This window comes from Eleginops maclovinus, chromosome 20 (genome assembly GCF_036324505.1).
Source record: "Eleginops maclovinus isolate JMC-PN-2008 ecotype Puerto Natales chromosome 20, JC_Emac_rtc_rv5, whole genome shotgun sequence".
Classification (NCBI taxonomy): Eukaryota; Metazoa; Chordata; class Actinopteri; order Perciformes; family Eleginopidae; genus Eleginops; species Eleginops maclovinus.
Window position 1 is genome coordinate 2417218 of NC_086368.1, and position 22051 is coordinate 2439268.

General features: G+C 43.1%; 1 protein-coding gene across 1 annotated transcript in view; it reads right to left on the reverse strand.

Moving 5' to 3' along the window:
- Positions 1-22051, reverse strand: part of cadpsa (Ca2+-dependent activator protein for secretion a) — a 153258-nt gene that overhangs the window by 48131 nt on the left and 83076 nt on the right. The window contains exons 12-18 of the mRNA XM_063911579.1: positions 19116-19252; positions 17923-18110; positions 17422-17583; positions 7580-7681; positions 7426-7489; positions 6916-7039; positions 45-117 (exon numbers count right to left, since the gene is read on the reverse strand). Coding sequence (XP_063767649.1) covers positions 45-117; positions 6916-7039; positions 7426-7489; positions 7580-7681; positions 17422-17583; positions 17923-18110; positions 19116-19252 — 850 coding nt within the window. The remainder of the gene's footprint in view (positions 1-44; positions 118-6915; positions 7040-7425; positions 7490-7579; positions 7682-17421; positions 17584-17922; positions 18111-19115; positions 19253-22051) is intronic.

Genomic DNA, 22051 nt, shown 5'->3' on the forward strand with positions numbered 1-22051 from the left:
AGGGTGCAGAGGAGGGGGGCGGAGCTTGGGAAGGAGGAAAGTACTCACGAATGGTTAAATCCATCACTTGAGACGCCAAGCAGAAGACAGGATGCTCATACATCTCTCTTTTTTTCCCTACAGAGAAAGAGGGAGGATACCGAGGCATGCGAGAGCCGGGGTCAGAGAGGCGGGACAGATGGCTGCGGTGTCCAGCTTTCAGGTTCAAACCTGCTTTCTTTCGTGCTTCTGTTTCTCTCACAGTTCTACACGTCGTGCCATAAAGGTATATTAATGTATCGGTATCCAGCTAATTGAAATATAAAATGCTACTATAATCTGTTATTCTAATCATTCATTTTAATACTTGTCAGCTAAATGCTTAAAAAAGTGCCTATTTAGATGTGCTATACTTCAAAATAAAAGTAACTGGATTTGCATTTTTATTAAATAAAAACATATTGTGGATGTTATTTTCTGTATTTGTACAGTAACGCAAGCTAAGTTTGAATTTTAAACTACCCAGCATTGCATGATATGCCATGTAGAAACAGATAATACTGGGTCTATTTTGTGTTTGTTTCAGAATGAGTTGTGTAAGCCTGCAGTAATTAAAGTCTCAATTGAATTGCTACATAAAGCACCTTTGAGATCTCTCATATCTGCGTTTGATGACACGGGCTGAGCCATGTTCATGAGTTTCGTTGACATGCCAAAGTCAGAAAATCATTGAATGTGTTTGAGCTCAGAGTTTACAGACTGCTGTTAGCTGGGTTGGAGAAGCGTCTATTGTTTTTTTCAGCCCAATTCAATGTTCAACGCATCCGCATGAACGTAGCTCTGCATGACTGCATCACGGATGTATAAGCAGAACGCTCTGTCCCTTTACATATACAATCTGTGGCGCCGTCCCTATGCTAGCAACGCTATAATATCACGTCTACTCTAGCTTGGGGAAAAAAAGAAATTGGGTCTTTATTATGCCACAAAGATCCTCATAAAAGACCTCATGGAAAACATACATGAAAGCGAGGATACCCGGCCAGGAAGAAGCCTGGGGTCCCCTTCCGGAGGCCCAGAAGGAGGACTCGTTGGCGAGCGTCTGGTGGCTGGGCTTGCCATGGAGCCCGGCCGGGCACAGGCCGAATAAGCAACGTGGGCAACACCTCTGCTACCCCGTCCCGCGGGCCCACCACCTACGGGAAACCGCGATGGGGTCGGGGCAGTGAAAGTAGAGGGTCTCGACGGACCAGACCCGGGTGGCAGAAGCTGGCTTTGGTGACGTCAAGCGTCACCTCTCTGGGGGGGAAGGAGCCGGAGCTTGTGTGGGAGGTGGAGCGTTACCAGTTGGATCTGGTGGGGCTCACCTCTACGCACAGCGTCGGCTCTGGAACCTTACTTCTTGATAGGGGTTGGACCCTATTCTTCTCCGGAGCTGCCCAAGGTGTGAGGCGTCGAGCGTGTGTGGGGATACTCACAAGCCCCCGGTTGAGTGCCGCTTTGTTGGAGTTTATCCCAGTGGACGAGAGGGTCGCCTTCCTACGCCTGCGGGTTATGGGGGGGAAAACTCTGACTGCTGTGTGTGCTAATGCAAACAGCAGTTCAGAGTATTCGGCCTTCTTGGAGACCCTGAAAAGAGTCCTGAATGGGGCTCCTGAAGGGGACTTCTTAGTCTTGCTGGGAGACTTCAACGCACACGTTGGCAATGATGGGAACACTTGGAGGGGCGTAATTGGGAGGAACGACCCCCCCGATCTGAACCGGAGCAGTGGTTTGTCACTGGACTTCTGTGCTAGTCATGGATTGGCCATAACAAACACCATGTTCGGACATAAGGATGCTCATAAGTGTACGTGGTACCAGAGCACCCTAGGCAGAAGGTCCATGATCGATTTTGTTATCATATCATTGGACCTGAGCCCGCATGTTTTGGACACTCGGGTGAAGAGAGGAGCGTAGTTGCCAACTGATCACCATCTGGTGGTGAGTTGGGTCGAGTGGCAGGGGAAGCCTCTGGACAGACCTGGTAAGCCCAAACGTGTAGTGCGGGTGAACTGGGAACGTCTGGAGGAATCCCAAGTCAAGGAGGCCTTCACCTCACACCACCGACAGAGCTTTTCAGGCATCCCTGTGGAGGCTGGGGACATTGAACCAGAGTGGGCGGTGTTCAAAGCCTCTATTGCTGAAGCTGTGGTGGGGAGCTGCGGTCTCAAGGTCTTAGGTGCCTCAAGGGTCGGTAACCCTCGAACCTCCTGGTGGACACCGGTGGTCAGGGAAGCCGTCCAACTGAAGAAGGAGGCCTTCCGGGATATGTTATCCCTGGGTACTCCTGACGCAGTTGCAAGGGATCGACGGGCCCGAAGGGCAGCAGCCTAAGCCGTGACTGAGGCAAAGCAGCGGGTGTGGGAGAAGTTTGGCGAAGCCATGGAGAAGGACTTTGGGTCGGCACCAAAGTTGTTCTGGAAAACCGTCCGACACCTCAGGAGGGGGAAGCAGGGAACCATCCAAGCTGTGTACAGTAAGGATGGGATGCTGTTGACCTCAACTTATAGGGTGTTATGGCGGTGGAAGGAACACTTTGAGGAACTCCTGAACCCGACAACTCCGCCCTCTATGTTAGAGGCGGAGCTGGAGTATGAAGGGGGATCAACTCCAATCCCACGGGGGGAAATCACTGATGTAGTCAAACAACTCCACAGTGGCAAAGCCCCGGGGGTGGATGAGATCCGTCCAGAAATGCTGAAGGCTCTGGGTGTTGAGGGACTGTCATGGTTGACACGTCTCATCAACATTGCGCGGAAGTCGGAAACAGTACAGAAGGAGTGGCAGAACGGGGTGGTGGTTCCTCTTTTTAAAAAGGGGGATCATAGGGTGTGTGCCAATTACAGAGGCATCACATTACTCAGCCTCCCCGGGAAAGTTTACTCTAAGGTGCTGGAAAGGAGGGTCTGACCAATTGTCGAACCTCAGATTGAGGAGGAACAATGCGGATTTCGTCCTGTTGGTGGAACGACGGACCAGATTTTTACTCTCGCAAGGATCCTGGAGGGGGCCTGGGAGTACGCTCATCCGGTCTACACGTGCTTTGTAGATTTGGAGAAGGCATATGACCGGGTCCCCAGGTAGATACTGTGGGAGGTGCTGCAGGAGTATGGGGTGAGGGGGTCTCTACTCAGGGCCATCCAATCTCTGTACTCCCAAAGCGAGATCTGTGTCCGGGTCCTCGGTAGTACGTTGGACCGATTTCTGGTGAGGGTTGGCCTCCGCCAGGGCTGCGCTTTGTCACCAATCTTGTTTGTGATATTCATGGACAGGATTTCGAGGCGTAGTCGTGGGGGAGGGGGTCTGTGGGCTAAGGATTGCACCACTGCTTTTTGCAGATGATGTGGTCCTAATGGCTTCATCGGTCTGTGATCTTCAGCACTCACTGGATCGGTTTGCGGCCGAGTGTGAAGCGGCTGGGATGAGGATCAGCACCTCCAAATCTGAGGCCATGGTTCTCAGCAGGAAACCGATGGACTGTCCACTCCAGGTAAGGAATGAAGCCTTACCCCAATGGAAGGAGTTCAAGTATCTCGGGGTCTTGTTCTCGAGTGAGGGAACAATGGAGCGTGAGATGGGCCGGAGAATCGGAGCAGCGGGAGCGGTACTGCAGGTGCTTTACCGCACCGTTGTGACGAAAAGAGAGCTGAGCCAGAAGGCAAAGCTCTCTGTCTACCGGGCCATCTTCGTTCCTACCCTCACCTATGGTCATGAAGGATGGGTCATGACCGAAAGAACGAGATCGCGGATACAAGCGGCCAAAATGGGATTTCCCTGCAGGGTGACTGGCATCTTCCTTAGGGATAAGGTGAGAAGTTCAGTCATCCGGGAGGGACTCACATTGAAAGGAGCCAGTTGAGGTGGTTCGGGCACCTAGTGAGGGTGCCACCTGGGCGCCTCCCTAGGGAGGTGTTCCAGGCACGTCCAGCTGGGAAGAGACCGAGGGGTAGACCTAGGACCAGGTGGAGGGATTATATCTCTTCGCTGGCCTGGGAGCGCCTTGGAATCCCCCAGTCAGAGCTGGTTGATGTGGCCAGGGAAAGAGAAGTTTGGGGCTCTCTGTTGGAGCTGTTACCTCCGCGACCCTGACGGATAAGCGGGAGAAGATGGATGGATGGATGGATTATGCTGTAGCATCTCGTACTGCTAAAAAACTTTACATTGATCTGCGGAAAGAAGAATACTTGATATACTCTGACAGGGTTGAAAAGTAACTAAGTAACTGAAACTCAAATACTGAACCTATGTTCAAATCATGACCATCAACATACAACCTTTTAGTCTACGTATTTTTTGCTAATTTATTATTTGTTAATCATTGGTGAATAATATTAAAAGATGAATTAATATTCACTCAGCTCTTCATAACTGTGATATTCCATATTTGAAAAGCCCTATTTTATTAATCTACTCTGCTCTATGAAGCGCCTGTAGCTGTCCTATTCAAATTTTGTGGGATGAAAACTCCAAGGCTGACGCTCTGACACTACATCTATGCTTTAGTCATGCGGAGGTGGGCGTGGTTAAACCTCGACTGGGTTGGAAAAAGGAAAGACGGGTTAGGGACAGGGATCTGAGAGAGCTAGAGGGCATTTCCCCGTTACTAAGAGACAGATATAAGGGTAAAAGTAAACTGTTTTGTGTCCCTGATTGTCTTTTTGGGTTAAAAAATGATGGGCTGCCTAATTTGGATTAACCATTCGTTCTGTTGGTCAGAGGTAAAATCTAACAATTGTTTCCTGTAGGGCAGGAAGCACACCAGTATGAAGGGCGGGGTTTCAGGGTAATCAATCACAGCTGAGAAACTAAGGGTCACATTCCTGAGGGTCTTCAGGGAGGTGACGGTTTCTTTACAGACCTCTTAAATTGATCATTTTGAAGTTGATTCTTGAACAGCAACATTTGGGAAATACACTTGTTTACTTTCTTGTACTTCTTAATGTGTTATCTGATCCTAGCCACGCATTATGTGGACCAAATTGAAAAGGAAGATAACCATTGGCCTTTATTACCTCTGCCATGGTGCTCATGTCAGTTTGGGTTCTGTCTGTTTCTGAAGAATAATGGCCTTCATTTTACTGAATCTCGTCGCCTCTGTGTGTGCAGTAGAGAGGTCCTGTTTAGCCTAGCTTAGCACTTGGCATGCAAGGAGTAAGAAAAAAATCTCTTAAACTCACTTCTGAGATGTCGTACTTCTTGAGGTTAAGGTTTAGGAAGAGTTAGCTTTCTGCTTAGTTTGCTTAACTAATAGGTAAACAAAGACCTTCAAAAAGATGTTGCCAGGTTTGGTCTCTTTCCTCTTAACAAAGGCAGGATGAGCTGTTCTGCCAAGCTGGGCTAAATACAACCAGGAGTTATGTATGTACTGGACACACAGAAGTAGAGCTATTATCCTTTATCTGACTCTGGCTCAGAAGGCAAAAAAGCTTTTTCCAAATGTCAGTGTGTTCCAAACATACAATAAAAATCTGACCTCAAGTAAAGATAAAGTCTGCAGTTTAGTAAATTAGTTTCAGAGGTCTGTAAAGTATTTGTGATGCCTACTAAAGAGAACCTGGATCAAGCAAGAGAAAACTGCCCCAAAGGACAGTCCCATCATGTCTTGTTTATTGGCTTTCCTGTTTTCAAACAGCAGCTAATGAGAAGCAGCACAAGCCAGTAGACAAGGTAAAAGAAGGGGGAGAATGGAAATCATCAGAGAGCAAGGAAGAGCAGGGCAGAGGAAGGAAAAAGTAGGAGCATCACTTCAGCTACCAGGCAGGTAAAGAGGAAGACAGAAGCAGGTTAGGACTCTGCTGAAAGGGAAGCTGAGGCATGGTAGACGAAGTCAGCATAAAGATTGAATTGAATGCATTTTTACTTACTGTACAATTGCTAGTAAAATTGGATAGAGATAATGCAAAATACACACATCATTTGTGTAAAAACATCTGTCATATTATTAATGCAATATTAAAAGGGGAATAATGAGATTTTTCTGTAGCTGTGAAGAAAATGTACAAGTTAGACTTTTTTAACACAGAGAAGATAAACTCATGAAGGAAATCAGGTTTACTACGGAACTATATTGTTTATTTAGTCTAAAGATTAAGCAGTACTTTGGCAACACGCTATATGAACATTGATTGCAACATAAAAAAGTCCTTCCCATATCAGCAAAACAGATGTTATTGGATGAGTTTTCCTAAGAACTGAGGGAAGGTTTTTATTTATAAATGTCATATCATTATTTCTGCACATCATACTGTGAATACATGTATGAAACCAGAGAAACCCATTGGTGCATTGCTAGATTCAACTCTTTACTACACACTTATTGGGTAAAAATCCCTCAATTTATATTAACCAGTCCAAAAAGGTTTAGCGCTGCATAGGGAATTGGAATGTGATCACTCCATTACATGTTGGTGATCAAGAAAGTGTACTTGTTTTATAACGAGGGACATTTGTGAGGTGGAACTAATCAAGGAAATTCCCTACTTTTCAAGACTGGACTCTCCGCCCGGGGAGCAGTGTAGGGGATGCTGTCTTGCTCAGGGACACCTCAGTAGCACTTGGTCTTTCGGGGACTTGAACCGGTGACCTTCCAGTTACCGAGCCAACTCCCTACGGACTTCGCCACCACCGCCCTACAAGAGTTAGCTTGTCTTAACCCTCGGCTTTTTAACCTTGCATCTCAGCTCCGTGACTCCCTGCTGTAGTTGAAAGACAATGTTGTCCTTACACCTTGGCTACAAAAAAGCCCAGGTACATTCTGCATTCATCAGTGTTCAGAAATCCACTCGACACTGCACGTAGGATCTCTCACATCTGAGTTCTTATATGACAGTGAACACCCACAGTGTTTAAACAGTAGCAGTCGCACAGAGCAGAAGAGACGGAGCAGTAACTCACCTTCCAGTTTGGCATACTCCGACAGCCGTTGGTAGTTGACTAGAGCTGCCTGCTCCAGACACCTACGTATCACCGCCTTCACTTCCTCTTGTGGAACCGGGGTAACAATATCCTTCATCAGAACCTAAAAAGGAAAGCAACAGTTTTTATTTTGAGGCAACTAGTAAAAGCATTTTTGACAGGGATCTGTTTCATCAAAAGACAACCACGCTATTGGGAAGGTAATATGTTTGTGTCCTCAGGCCTAACTTGATTTATGGATTTATGGTACAGATGTAAAGTAAAGTTCACAGTAATGAATGGCACACCACTGCAAACGTGCTTTAAAAGCTCCTTAGCTTATAATTTATCGTCATACATTTCTTATTGCCAAGCTGACCTAACCTGAAGTGAAGCTGTAGAAATATGTGGGAGGAGTTGAGATGTTTGTAATGCCAAAATTGGTTAAATGCTGTTTAGTACGACCTCTTTCAACTTTTACACATCTGTCCATCAGTAAAAATAACTTACCCTTTCAAGCAAGGACAAAGTTGCTTTCAGCGCCCCCTCTGGCCGGCCAAATGGAAAGCAGTACCTATGGAGAGACAGATTGGACTTTCATGTGAGCCCTCAGCAGAGCATATTGGAATGAGATCAGCACATGGGTGCTGAACACAGTTCCTACCTGAAGTGTGTTATCTGGTTCTCCAGAAGAACCCGTAGCCTCTCTTTGATCTCCTCAAAGTGCTCCTTCTCTTCTACGGTCACTGTGCCTATTCCATCAGGCCTGAAAGACATCGGCAGGTACAAGAAACACAAGCTGTTACTGGAGCCGGACCACCAACTGACATGACAGACTTTCAAAACGTAATTTGAAATATTTTGGAATGTTTCAAAGACATGTTGGTTTGCATATTTATTACTCTACCAGTATTCTCATGTTTGGGAAAACAACAGGCCAGTGTTGGACACAAAATATTAAAGAGCTGCACAGCAAGGTCTCAGCACCCAGGGGATAGGGTTAGTCCAGGGCAAGGACCTGAGTTTAGAATTATACTGTTCTCATTGAGGTGTGGCAACTCCCACTAAACAGTGAGCTAAACTCTCTCTATTCATGAACATGAAGAAATCCTGAGTTCTTTGTATGTAGATTTATTTTCTTCATATTGTACTGAATCCATACATATGATGAGAGAGAGTGAAAGAAACAAACAGCAAAATACTGTAATTAGCTTAGCCACCTAGCTTTCATAAACATTACTTTCACAGCATGAAATCAATATGCTTAAAAGTTAACTTAGTCAGAACAAAGACTAAATACATACAAGCGATGCTTCTGCTGGGGAGTCAACAGAGAGGATGCATTTTCACTGGCGTAATGACGTCAGCATCTTTAACCAGCCTGCCGTTTCTCACGTGTTTCTAATGTTGTGAATTCTAACGCGATTTCCTACTTCCTGTTTTAACATCAAAACAAGAGTCTGCATGAAACTGAAAGTATACCAAATTAAATGCATAAAAATAAACTTAAATGCCTGAAGGGCAGAACAAGAATGAAAGCCAGCTTCAGCACTTAATTCAGTGTGCTTTCACATTAGCAGTGAAGACCAAGAATGGGCACAGTTCAATTAAAAATCTGAACCTGGCTTTGGACCACAATATTGACTTCAACAAAAAAACATCAAAACCCGATATGTCACAAGAGCATATTAACCTCAATAACAGCAGCCAGGAACCGTTAGCCCTTCATCACTGATCATTTCTCAGTTCAGGAAAATGTGATACCACAAACAGAAATGCATAGAACTTAAAACTGTTACTTGTGTGATGAAATAGTATTATGCACATGTAAAGTGCCTGCAAAGGCTAAAATCCCTGTGTTCCCTACAGAGGGAGTGTGTCTCCCACATACTCTCCCCCATGCCTGAAACACCTCCATTGGACTCCTTTGTTTACTTCAGTAACATAGTGACATCACTATGGAACCCTCTCGCTCCTTTTGGCTAGCACGCCAACACATTGTAAGTGATGTAGACTAAGGTGCTGAGAGCATACTAGACTCTGATTTCAGACAGGGGGTGAAAAGAGGTGTGTAGCACAGGCAGTATGAGAAAAATAAAGAGCTTTTTGAACGTTAAAGCATGGAGACATGTCCCAGTAGAGACAGTACACACTGATATACACCTGAACATCAGCAGGAGAGGACTCTTTAAAGTAGAGACACTACACACTGATATACACCTGAACATCAGCAGGAGAGGACTCTTTAAAGTAGAGACAATACATACTGATATACACCTGAACATCAGCAGGAGAGGACTCTTTAAAGTAGAGACACTACACACTGATATACACCTGAACATCAGCAGGAGAGGACTCTTTAAAGTAGAGACACTACACACTGATATACACCTGAACATCAGCAGGAGAGGACTCTTTAAAGTAGAGACACTACACACTGATATACACCTGAACATCAGCAGGAGAGGACTCTTTAAAGTAGAGACACTACACACTGATATACACCTGAACATCAGCAGGAGAGGACTCTTTAAAGTAGAGACACTACATACTGATATACACCTGAACATCAGCAGGAGAGGACTCTTTAAAGTAGAGACACTACACACTGATATACACCTGAACATCAGCAGGAGAGGACTCTTTAAAGTAGAGACACTACACACTGATATACACCTGAACATCAGCAGGAGAGGACTCTTTAAGTAGAGACACTACACACTGATATACACCTGAACATCAGCAGGAGAGGACTCTTTAAAGTAGAGACACTACATACTGATATACACCTGAACATCAGCAGGAGAGGACTCTTTAAAGTAGAGACACTACACACTGATATACACCTGAACATCAGCAGGAGAGGACTCTTTAAAGTAGAGACACTACACACTGATATACACCTGAACATCAGCAGGAGAGGACTCTTTGAAGTAGAAACATTACACACTGATATACACCTGAACATCAGCAGGAGAGGACTCTTTAAAGTAGAGACACTACATACTGATATACACCTGAACATCAGCAGGAGAGGACTCTTTAAAGTAGAGACACTACATACTGATATACACCTGAACATCAGCAGGAGAGGACTCTTTAAAGTAGAGACGATACATACTGATATACACCTGAACATCAGCAGGAGAGGACTCTTTAAAGTAGAGACGATACATACTGACACACACCTGAACATCAGCAGGAGAGGAATCTTTAAAGTAGAGATGCTACATACTGATACAGACCTGAACATCAGCAGCAGAGGACTCTTTAAAGTAGAGACGCTACTGATATACACCTGAACATCAGCTGGAGAGGACTCTTTAAAGTAGAGACACTACATACTGATATACACCTGAACATCAGCAGGAGAGGACTCTTTAAAGTAGAGACACTACATACTGATATACACCTGAACATCAGCAGCAGAGGACTCTTTAAAGTAGAGACGCTACTGATATACACCTGAACATCAGCTGGAGAGGACTCTTTAAAGTAGAGACACTACATACTGATATACACCTGAACATCAGCAGGAGAGGACTCTTTAAAGTAGAGACGCTACATACTGATATACACCTGAACCTTCAGCAGGAGACGACTCTTTAAAGTAGAGACACTACATACTGATATACACCTGAACATCAGCAGGAGAGGACTCTTTAAAGTAGAGACACTACATACTGATATACACCTGAACCTTCAGCAGGAGACGACTCTTTAAAGTAGAGACACTACATACTGATATACACCTGAACATCAGCAGGGGAGGACTCTTTAAAGTAGAGACACTACATACTGATATACACCTGAACATCAGCAGGAGAGGACTCTTTAAAGTAGAGACACTACATACTGATATAAACTTGAACTTAAAGAGGACTCTTTAAAAAGAAGTTGGCTCAGGTGAAATGTGTTATCATTGTTAATATCAAATTCTTCTTACAATATTAATAAACGCAAAGCGTGTGTGTGTGTGTGTGTGTGTGTGTGTGTGTGTGTGTGTGTGTGTGTGTGTGTGTGTGTGTGTGTGTGATGTGATTATCCTTTGTGACATGCTTGGGTCTGGGTGGAGTGTGAGCAGAGTGCATGTGACAGAAGAGGCGTTGGATTGGTGGCCATGACAGCATGATGAGAAGCAGGAGACATGACACTCTCCCTCTCCCTCTCTCTCTAACCCCCCTTCGACATGTCATTTCAGCAGACAGTGAGAAACTGTCTCTGTGTGTATTTGTGTGTGGAGCTGCTGCTGCTGGTGGTGGTGGTGGTGGTGGGGGGGGGGGGGGGTTATCTGCTACACTGCTTCACAAGATTCTTTGAGATTTGGAGGACCAGAAATTTGCTAAGCTTCAGCGATCATCTCCTCCAGACTGCGCTCACGTTTCCTGGGCATGGAACAGACTGTCCAAGTGTGTCAGCCACCTGTGGGAATGTGCTGCTGCGGGTCAGGAGGCTGAGGTGACTGCATGGAGTCACACTCTGTCTGACCAATCATGTTGAGTGGTGGAAAAGGTATTCAGATTCTTTACTTAAAATTACTAATACCACACTGTAAAAATACTTAAATTCAAGTAAAAGTACCTCAGTGAGAAAGGTCCTTCATGAAAAGTATTTAAGTATGATTAGGCAAATGTACTTAAAGTATTGGCATTCAAACTACTGTTGCAGAAAAATACTCAATACATATTTCAATATTTTAAAGCAAAAACAGCACATCTCCACGCATAAGAAGCTGGAACTGTGAAATATATTTGTACAAAAAAAAATGTTTTTATTCCAATTCATTTTCTGTAAACCTACTCTTGGTTTCAGGTATTTAAATACATATGTTGGATAGTTTAATCTATACCAAGTAATCATATTTACACATGTGTATTTTGTGTCAAAATCAGAGTTTAGGGCAAGTGAATCTCAAAAATAAATGTAGTGGAGTCAAAAGTAGGATATTTGCCTCAAAGTATGAAGTAGCATAACATGGAAGTATCTCAAATGTGTACTTAAGTAAAGAACTTGAGTAAATATACTTATTTACTTTCCATCTCTGATCTTGTTGTTGGAAAAATGTGATTAGCAATGTTCTCCAGGTCTCAGTGTCAACAGAAGGAGCAGTAGGAATAAAGTACAGCATGTTTTAAAGATGATTTTATGCTCCTACCACTTCTCTAAAGTAACACAATGCTGACAGGATGGCATTAAAGGTGGTAGAGCTGGCGGCCCATGTTCTTGGGCTGAGGTCCTGGGACCATGTGATACGTGTCATCCCCTCTGTGTCTCCCGTCAACAATGTCACTTCATAAAGGCACTGGCAGTCCAAAAGAAGAAGAGGAGCCTGTTATCATTTTGCACTGTGACTTTAGAAGCAGGTGAATAAAGAAACTGAATGTAATCAATAACCTTATCATAATAAAGTGTTCTTAGTGAAACACAAATGAATGCTCCTGAATTCAATGATAATCACTTGGCTTAAATGTAAAAGTCTACACTTTGCTATATTGCCAAGTTGGTGGTGATCATAGCTGGATACAAAAATGGAAGATAAATTATTCTAAGAAAAATTCCCAGTAAAAAGCCATCCCACCTCTCACACTGACAGAACATGAAAGAGGGAGATTTCACACTAATTAAGTCCTGCAGGGCTCTCCTTTTTTCCTTCCAGCCGTGCGTTGTTTCTTGGCAGCTTCCTCATGTTTGCCTGACCTCTTAACCTCACAGCTCCGATGACGACAACAAGCAAATGAGCCGTCAGTGACGGACTGATGGAGAGCCAGAAACTCTCACATCTCCAGCACACCGACCTTCAGGTAGATTTCAATAACATGTTTGCTTCAGAAATCTCCTGAGAATTACATTTAATGAAACTGGAAGTATCGCTTAATCATGCGTGGCATACTACTTTTATTAATGGGTCATTTGCACAATGTATTCTACATTTGCACAGTTTAATTTCCAGAATGAATTCGTCTCGAGCTGATGTGATCAGCTCATTAAAACGTTAGTCAGAAAACTTAGTGATTTCCTAAATAAAATGTAAAGCTATTCCCGGGTTCCAGTTTCTCTAGGAGAGTAATGTCTGCCTGCATTTGGGTTTTCTGACGAAGAAAAACACAAAAAGGTTAGTTGCTGCCTGACATCAGTCAAACAATTATTAAGAATTAAAGTAATAATTTGTCAAAAATGTAAATGAGAACAAATACAAACCAATGATTGTGTGTGTGATGTATTTTTTTGTTTAGCTTTTGTAGATTTTTCTCTCAACCACACTTAATATCCATCTTTGAACCTCAACATGTGTTCACATACCATTTTCAGGAAAGTAAACATAGAACCACTACTACTTTGTTTTTCAGAATACTACATTTCAAATTAGATTAAAATGAGTTAAAATCAGATGAGTTATCCCTGGTTGTTAACACTGAGACATTCTATTTGTTGAAACGGTTATGTATGTAGCTACATTTTAAATGTGCATTGTTGTTTCATATCAGATTTAATTGATTATTTTGATTTCAAATCAAATAAAGAGCAGCTTTTTCATTTGTTTATTTTGCCATTTCCGTACAAACAGTGGATGTAAATGGAGTGGACATTTAGCTGGACAGAAGTCAAATCCTTGACACTTTAACAGGCGGCCGGGAAACCCAGTCCAGTTTGGTGCACCATCACCTCCAGGCCAGCAGGCTATTAGGAGGCAGGGGTGGGGGAGAATGTTTGTGTTTGGGGGGGGGGGGGGGGGGGGGGGATTCTGGGTGAGGTGTGTGCAATGGGGCACACACAGCATTGGCAGCGAAGACATTGGGCCATCACACATGACAACCTGTCAACCTGTCAGGCCCTGACCTGCAGGCACGGAGCCGGACTGCAGAGCTCTGTGTGATGTGAGTGGATATGTAGATAAACAGGACTCATTATTATTTTGGGGTTTCATAAAAAGTCAAGTTTATATTTAGATCTAAATATATATGTTTTTATTTTCAACATTAATAATAACCTATGCTGAACATTGTCCTCTGGCAGTGAGAAACAACTTTTTGATGGCTGAGCTCAAAAGGCAAAAGACAAGACAAGCCTCCTGACCTATGCCCTCAGCGACGGAGTCGGCCCTGCGTCTCTCCTTGTTACGCATCATCCGGAGGGGGCCGGAGGCCGGCTGTGATGTTGACAGAATTGGATGTTTCCGAAGCACAATCACAGCAAGATAAGACAAGATGTAAATAGTGAACATAGATAACGTGATACATGCAGATCAAGGCCAGAATGGACTGATGTCAATGTACCCGGAACCTTCAGTAATTGACAACCGGTTTTGATCTGTTCCTCTAAAACAAGTTTATAAATATGCTGTGTACCGGATTAAAACCAACACACAAGTAACACTACTATAGCCTGCCTCATGTAGCGACCCAAAGGAATGGTGCTTCATATACTGTAGAAAGGTCAGACGCACACTTTTACACTTTCTTGAACTATGTGGCATATCAGAGATCAGATTTAAGTTTTGAAGCACATATAAAGTGGGGCAAAAAAAGTATTAGTCAGGCCACCAATTGTGCAAGTTCTCCCATTTAAAAAGATGAGGAGGAGGCCTGTAATTTTTTATCCATAGGTACACCTCAACTATGACAGACAGAATGAGAAAAAAAATCCAGGAAATCACATTGTAGGATTTGTAATGAATTAATTGGTAAATTCCTCGTAAATAAGTATTTTGGTCACCTACAAACAAGCAAAGATTTCTGGCTCTCACAGACCTGTAACTTCATCTTTAAGAGGCTCCTCTGTCCCTCCACTCTTACCTGTATAATGGCACCTTTTTGAACTCGTTATCAGTATAAAAAGACACCCTGTCCACAACCTCAAACAGCCATACTCCAAACTCCACTATGGCCAAGACCAAAGAGCTGTCAAAGGAGCCAGAGCAAAATTGAGCCCTGCCCCAGGGGGAAAAAGAATCTGCAATAGGAAACACTTGGGGAAGAAAAAAAAAGTGGACAATTATTAGAAAAAGGGAAACAAAAAAACCCCTGCTAATCTCCCTCCATTGGGGCCCACGCGGGATCTCCCCCCGTGGGGTAAAAAGACCAAAAGGTGGAAAAAAACCCCAAAAACCACACGGGGGGCCCTAGTGAATGACCTAGGGGCGGGGACCAAAGAACAAGGCAACCCTTAAAACATACCCCCCAGGGACTTAAACCCGCAGCCAGATTTTTCCCCGCTTAAGCCAGTACATGTCAACCCTCTAAGTTTTTTTCAGAGGGCATTTGATGATTCAAAATGAAGATTGGAGATGTATCTGGTTGTTAAACCATTCTATTGAAACGTTTGTTGGTAGCAACTCAAACTGTCGTTGTTTGAATAGAGTATTGCAAGAGTTCATCCAATAAGAGCACTTTTTCATTGTTTATTTGATGGACAGAGAAGTCCAAGTCCTTGACACTTTAACCAGCGGCCACGGGAAACCCATCAGTTGGTGCATACCATCCACCTCCAGGCCAGCAGGCTATTAGAGGCAGTGGGGAGGGAGAATGTTTGTGTTTGGGGGGGGGGGATTCTGGGTGAGGTGTGTGCAATGGGGCACACACAGCATTGGCAGCGAAGACATTGGGCCATCACACATGACAACCTGTCAACCTGTCAGGCCCTGACCTGCAGGCACGGAGCCGGACTGCAGAGCTCTGTGTGATGTGAGTGGATATGTAGATAAACAGGACTCATTATTATTTTGGGGTTTCATAAAAAGTCAAGTTTATATTTAGATCTAAATATATATGTTTTATTTCAACATTAATAATAACCTATGCTGAACATTGTCCTCTGGCAGTGAGAAACAACTTTTTGATGGCTGAGCTCAAAGCAAAGACAGACAGCCTCCTGACCTCTGCCCTCAGCGCCGGAGTGGCCCTCGTCTCTCCTTGTTACGCATCATCCGGAGACGGCCGGCTGTGATGTTGACAGATTGGATGTCCGAGCACATCACAGCAGATTAGACAAGATGTAAATAGTGGAACTTAGATAACGTGGTACATGCTGGATCAAGGCCAGATGACTGTGTCATGTACCCCGGAACCTTCAGGAATTGACACTGTTTGATCTGTTCCTCTAAAACAAGTTTATAAATATGCTGCTGTACCGGATTAAACCACACACAAGTAACACTACTATAGCCTGCCTCATGTAGCGACCCAAAGGAATGGTGCTTCATATACTGTAGAAGTCAGACACACACTTTTACACTTTCTTTGAACTATGTGCATATCAGAAGATCAGATTTAAGTTTTGAAGCACTTTAAGCAGGATAACCAAACAGCTTTCTTCCACCTAAGAAATATTGCCAAAGTACGCTCATTTTTAAGCAAACAAGACGCTGAAAAACTAATCCATGCGTTCGGTTCCAGTAGGTTGGACTACTGCAATGCTCTTTTCAGTGGTCTTCCCAAAAAATGTATTGAAAAGCTGCAGACTATCCAAAAGTCAAAAACAAAAACCAGAAAGAGAGAGCACATTACTCCTGTTTTTGCTACACTACATTGGCTCCCAGTTTCTTTTAAAATTGATTTAAAGTGTATTTTACTGGTTTATATTCAATACGCTCCTAAACTGTGGAACACCCTACCAGGAAACAGAGAGGCCGACTCAGTAGACATCTTTAAACGACAGCTAAAGAAACATCTTATTGAATGAGCTTTTTATGAGCGACGCCCTCCTTCTTAAAGTTGAGTTTTTAGTATCAGTTCTATATTTATTTATTTAGATTCAGTTGTATTCATTTTAAAGGTCTTACATGTTTGAACAGTTTTATCAGCGACATTTCCTTTTAAGTTGGTCTTTTTAATCTCTTAATGGTTTCTCCTCTAGTACAATTATCAATACGTTTACATTGTGGTTTTTTATTGTGTATACATGTTAACTCCATTTCATTTATACCTTTTATATATTTTGTTGTATCGGTTTCTTTTGTCTTCCTTTATTTCTTTGAGAGGGATCATTATCTGTGTGTTTTTCTGATCATACCTTTTACCTCCTTGTGTTTTAACACTTTGAAACACTATTTTATGTTGTTATGCTGCATGTTTTGAAAAGGTCTTAACCTCTGATCTGAGGGGAATTTCTTCTTGTAGATTTTCATTTGTGATGTGTGCCCTATTGTAAAGCACTTTGAGCTGCTGTATGCAAAGTGCTATATAAATAAAGCAGTATTATTATTGCTACTTAAATGTGGGCCTTGAGTTCAAATACATTCCTGGTGTAGTCGAAAAGTGACAAATCATAAGTAATAAATCCAATCAGACAGTCTGGGCTCAGCCATTCTATCTCGCTGTCATTTACTGGTTTTGATATTTGGTGTAAGCTGAGTTGTGTGACAGTCTGTCAGACCAATCATATTGTTGGAAAAATGTGATCTGGTCTCTGCGATGCCTGGACAGTGGGAATAATGGTTTTGAACGTTTGTAAAATGTGTTTTGTTCCTCCTTAGTGGGACTGAAGCTCACAGACTACACGATAACTCACCTTTTGGTTCCTGAGAGCATTGGGAACCTGGCGTCCTTTTTCTTGATGAACTCAATGATTTTGAGTTCTCTCTTAGCAGGAAGCTCAGGGGCGGAGGGGAACAGTGCTCGCTCAAGCTCGGCCTCAGAGACCGGCCAGCTTAACAACTCAGACACACGGAGGCTAGGTGTGGTCGAGTGGGAGTGAAGGATTTTGGGAACAGCATAGGGAAGGTCATTTTGTGAAAGGTAAAGAGGAATTACAGGGATAATAGAAAAAAAAGAAAGACGACAAGTGAGCATGCAACACGGAAAGTGAAAACAAAAGAAATCATTAACAAAAAAATGATAATCCAGGGGGGGCGGGGAGTTCACATATTGTACCACATATGTGCCTGGATATGTGAAATGGCCCATTCATTATTAGTTTTCCATAATTTAGTTTTGACAATAAAAAATCATATGTTGTGTTTCCCATCAAAGACTGTTCCCATGGAGACAGTGAAGAACAGCTGATGTGTACCTGTTTCCATGGACATGAGAGGCACAGAAGGCGAAGCTGTAGTGCAGCAGGGTGGGGTCGATCATGGCTCCGTTCTCCGCCCTCTCCAGCAGGTCACTCAGGTAGCATAAATGCCGATGGCAGCCTCGGACGCCGTAGCGAGCGCAGTACTCATCTAAGACGAACACCTGACCCGGACTGAACCAGCCCTGTGGGTAACGCACGCACGCACGCACGCAACGGCACACACACACACACACACACACACACACACACACACACACACACACACACACACACACACACACACACACACACACACACACACACACACACACACACACACACAGGTTTACAGATGTTTCTAGAAACATACCAATATAAGTCTGAAGCCAAACATCATCCTGCACAATATCTTCAGCTGTAGAGTCAACATCCATTGGCTTGCCAATCAGTTATGACCAGTGGGCTAAAGTAACTAAGTAAATTTACTCAGGTACTGTTCAATTTTGAGGTACTTGTACTATACTTGAGTATTTCAATTTTCTTTGTCGTTCTACTCGACTAAAATTCAGAGGTAAATGGTGTACTTTTACTCCACTTCATGTATGTAATCCCTTCAGTTACTTTACAGATCTGGATTAATGATGGTAAATATAATCAGCCCTTAAATCAGACTTTAGTTCACCTGCAGTAAATTCAGCAGCTACCCTGCAGTATACAAAGCCATTCAAACTAGCTGCACCTTTACCAGCTCTGAGAACACTTTAATGATCAATAATTATAAAACATATCAGAGATATTATTCTGAAATGGACCAATCAAACAATGACTACTTTTACTGTCGCTACTTTAAGTACATTTTGATGAGAGTACTTTCTACTTTCACTGGAGGAACATTTTGAATGCAGGACTTTTACTGTGACAGAGTATTCCTACACTCTGGTACTTCTACTTTACTCAAGAACAAGATCTGAGTACTTCTACTTTACTCAAGTACAAGATCTGAGTACTTCCACCTCTGGTATGAAGGGAATCTCAGCCCACATTCACGACTGGACATTGTGTGCAGCGTGTGTGTAAGCTGCTGTAAAGACATTACATGAGCGCTCCACAAAGATCCAATCCAACAACCCTGCCCTTAGTGTCAGTCATTGGTCAGGTCTGTGGTAAGAGAGACAGTTTTTCTCTCAGCGATGACATACAGAACCTACCAGGCAGGAGTAAGAGTCGTTGAGTCTGTGGTCCAGAGTGAGGCGCTGGACCAGCTCAAACAGCGAGCCGTGGTCGAAGTTACAGGGGTTGGCTGAAATGAACTCATCCATGCCGTGCTTCTGTGCCCGATCAGCATCTGTACACATTTAACCAGCCAATGAGGAGAAAGACAGAGGGGGGGGTTCAGTACTGGCAGAAAATCAAGAATAAAGTCCACTATGGAACTATTTAAAAGTTGTCACTCCGTAGTGACAGTAAAACAGCAATGCTGTACACGTTTTATAAAGTTATAGAATTAAGTTTTGTAGAACTGTTCGTAATTGTCTTACAGTTTTGATTTAATAACACTCCAATATTTAAAGAAGTGATAAGATAAGATTGACTTTATTTATCCTAATTTGGGAAATGTTTCATCACAGCAGCATGGTACAACAAGTCATTGAAAATAATGTAATAATAAAAAATAAACAAACATAAACATCTCAAAATAGATAATAAAACAGAACTAAAAAGTGACATATAAACATATTGACAGTGAAATGTATTTATAATATACACTGTGGGCAAAATTTCAATAGTAGGATTTTATTTACATAATGTGCTCGAGTAATAGCATATTAAATTGGTACATCTAAATATAAAAGAGTGATTACATTAAACACAGTATATGTTTCCAGCACCGACTCCTTTTATAAAGTTCTGGTGGACAGGAGCGTGTTCCAAACAGCTTTCAGAAGGCACTGAAAACACTGAAACGCTGACTTTAATTAAATGTATTCTGTCAACAAATGTCTCATAACTGTATTAGGTTGGTTGAAAAAATAATATTAAGTTAAACCAAATATTTGTTATTTTAACTTAATATTATTGCTTTCAACTAATGTAATACAGTTATGAGAAATCTGTTGAAAAAACATTTAATTCAAGTCAACGTTTCAGTTTCTTCAGTGGGTGACCTGGAGGTGGTCGGTCAGTTCTGAGGTCAGGGGTTGAGTCATGTTGAAATCATGCATTACCAGAGTAACTTAACCATCATTAAACAGGATATTCCAGTGATGCTAACAGACCAGTTATATGTTAAGCCCCGCACATTAACCCTGCAACTCAAGAGTGACCCAGGTCCTGAACTGCCTACCCATAATACAATTTAACAGTTGCCCCACAACACCAAAATACCCTCCCCCATTTCTAAGCCACTTCACCGCGGTGTCAGTGGCCCCTGGTGTGGCCCCTAATTAATCCGTGTTCTGAACATCTCAGAATGAGTAGAGGATGTGGGGGCCCCACACTAATCTTTATTGTCTAGAAAATTGCCGGCTTAATAAAACATAGACAACAGGTTTCTCTGCCGGCCCAGCGGCTGATATACTTCCTTCAGGGTGCTAAGGGAGTGAAGAAGGTTTGTTTTATTTTGGCACGGTTACTGGGGGCCGTAAATCCATGCAAACCTTCAGGCTGGCTCTTATATTCTTTTCTGGGTAACAAAGATGGGGCACCCGATCTGTTTCCACTTGGGATTTGCATGTCAATACTTTAGAAAATCCTATATAATGACATGTTAATATTCGTATTGCTCCTGCCTAACAGCTCAAACAGTGTTTAAGAGTCGGCACTAAAAACAAGGTATTCTGATTTGTCATAGCAAGGTAACCCTACCCCACGCACTTCTGTTTATATTACATTCATCACACTGCTAGTATTAACAAATATCAATACTGAGAGATTAGACTTTTTCAAAGGCCTTTATAGAACTGAAACCTCATTCAATTGAATGTCAAATTAAAACAATGGTTTTCTGTTGGGCCCCTGTTGTGTTAAAGTTGATTTTAGGTCCAGTGCACGCAAAATCTGCTGATATTAAGAGACCCCTGAAACAGTACTCCTTTCTATTTGGCCCCAGCACAGCTTTCTACGATGGAAAGTAGTTGGTCATCTTTTTTCAATTTTACACCATGTAAGAATGATCTGATCTGAATGTAATTCATTATTTATACACATTTTTCATACAGGGATGTTGATGATTTCTGACAAACATAGTAACAACAAAGATTTGAAGTGTTAAACTCAGTTCTGGCTCAAACAGTCAAAGGTTTTATTACTTAATGACTGCACATCTTATTATGGACTCAGTAATGGTTGGTCCTGGTGTGGACAGTGTGTCCCATCGATTCAGATCGGACAGACCTGGGACAGATGGGTGAAGGTTACACTGAGCTACACAGTCCTCTTCACTGCCCAACGAAGGTACCCCAGCTGTCAATCAACAAACAAAACAAAGAGCGGGATGCTGGGAGCTGATTGTGTCCCCTCAACAAGTCCCCCCCACCCTTCCTCCCCCAAAAATCTAAAAAGGTGACATTGCGGTGCCCCTTTGGTCTGTGGCTGGTGGCCTGTCAGGTCTGTTTGATGTGAGTGAGCGGGAGTGGAGGCGGGAGGCTGGACAGTAACATGCAGTGACATCAGTCACCCCCGTCCGTCTGGGCTGGGGAGGGACGGCCCTGACAATGATTGATGGCCGCTATTCTTTACAGATCCAGAGGAGAGGAACCACTGCTGGTCCTGGGTGTGATGGTCAAAAGCATTCGGGGCTATTTAGCACGTGGCTTGCTTTTTTTGTGGACTGTCCATGAAATACATCTAGATCCTTCTGTCAACACCGTGAAGAGCCTCACTGACGCCCCAACACGTGGCCTCTGTAACACACACCTACACTTATCATGAGATACACTTCCTGTTGTGGCAAAGCTCTTCACAGCTTTCCAAGTTAAACACAACTGAGAGAACATCAGTGAGTGCTGATACATGTGTGAGATTTTCTCTTGGCTCAGTTTGATCTCTGGAGGAATGTCTTGCTGCTGAAAAGTTGATGCGGAGCTGCATCGCTTAAAAAGCTGGAAGCATTTCTGGCTTATCGAGGAGCAGCTCGACAAGAGTT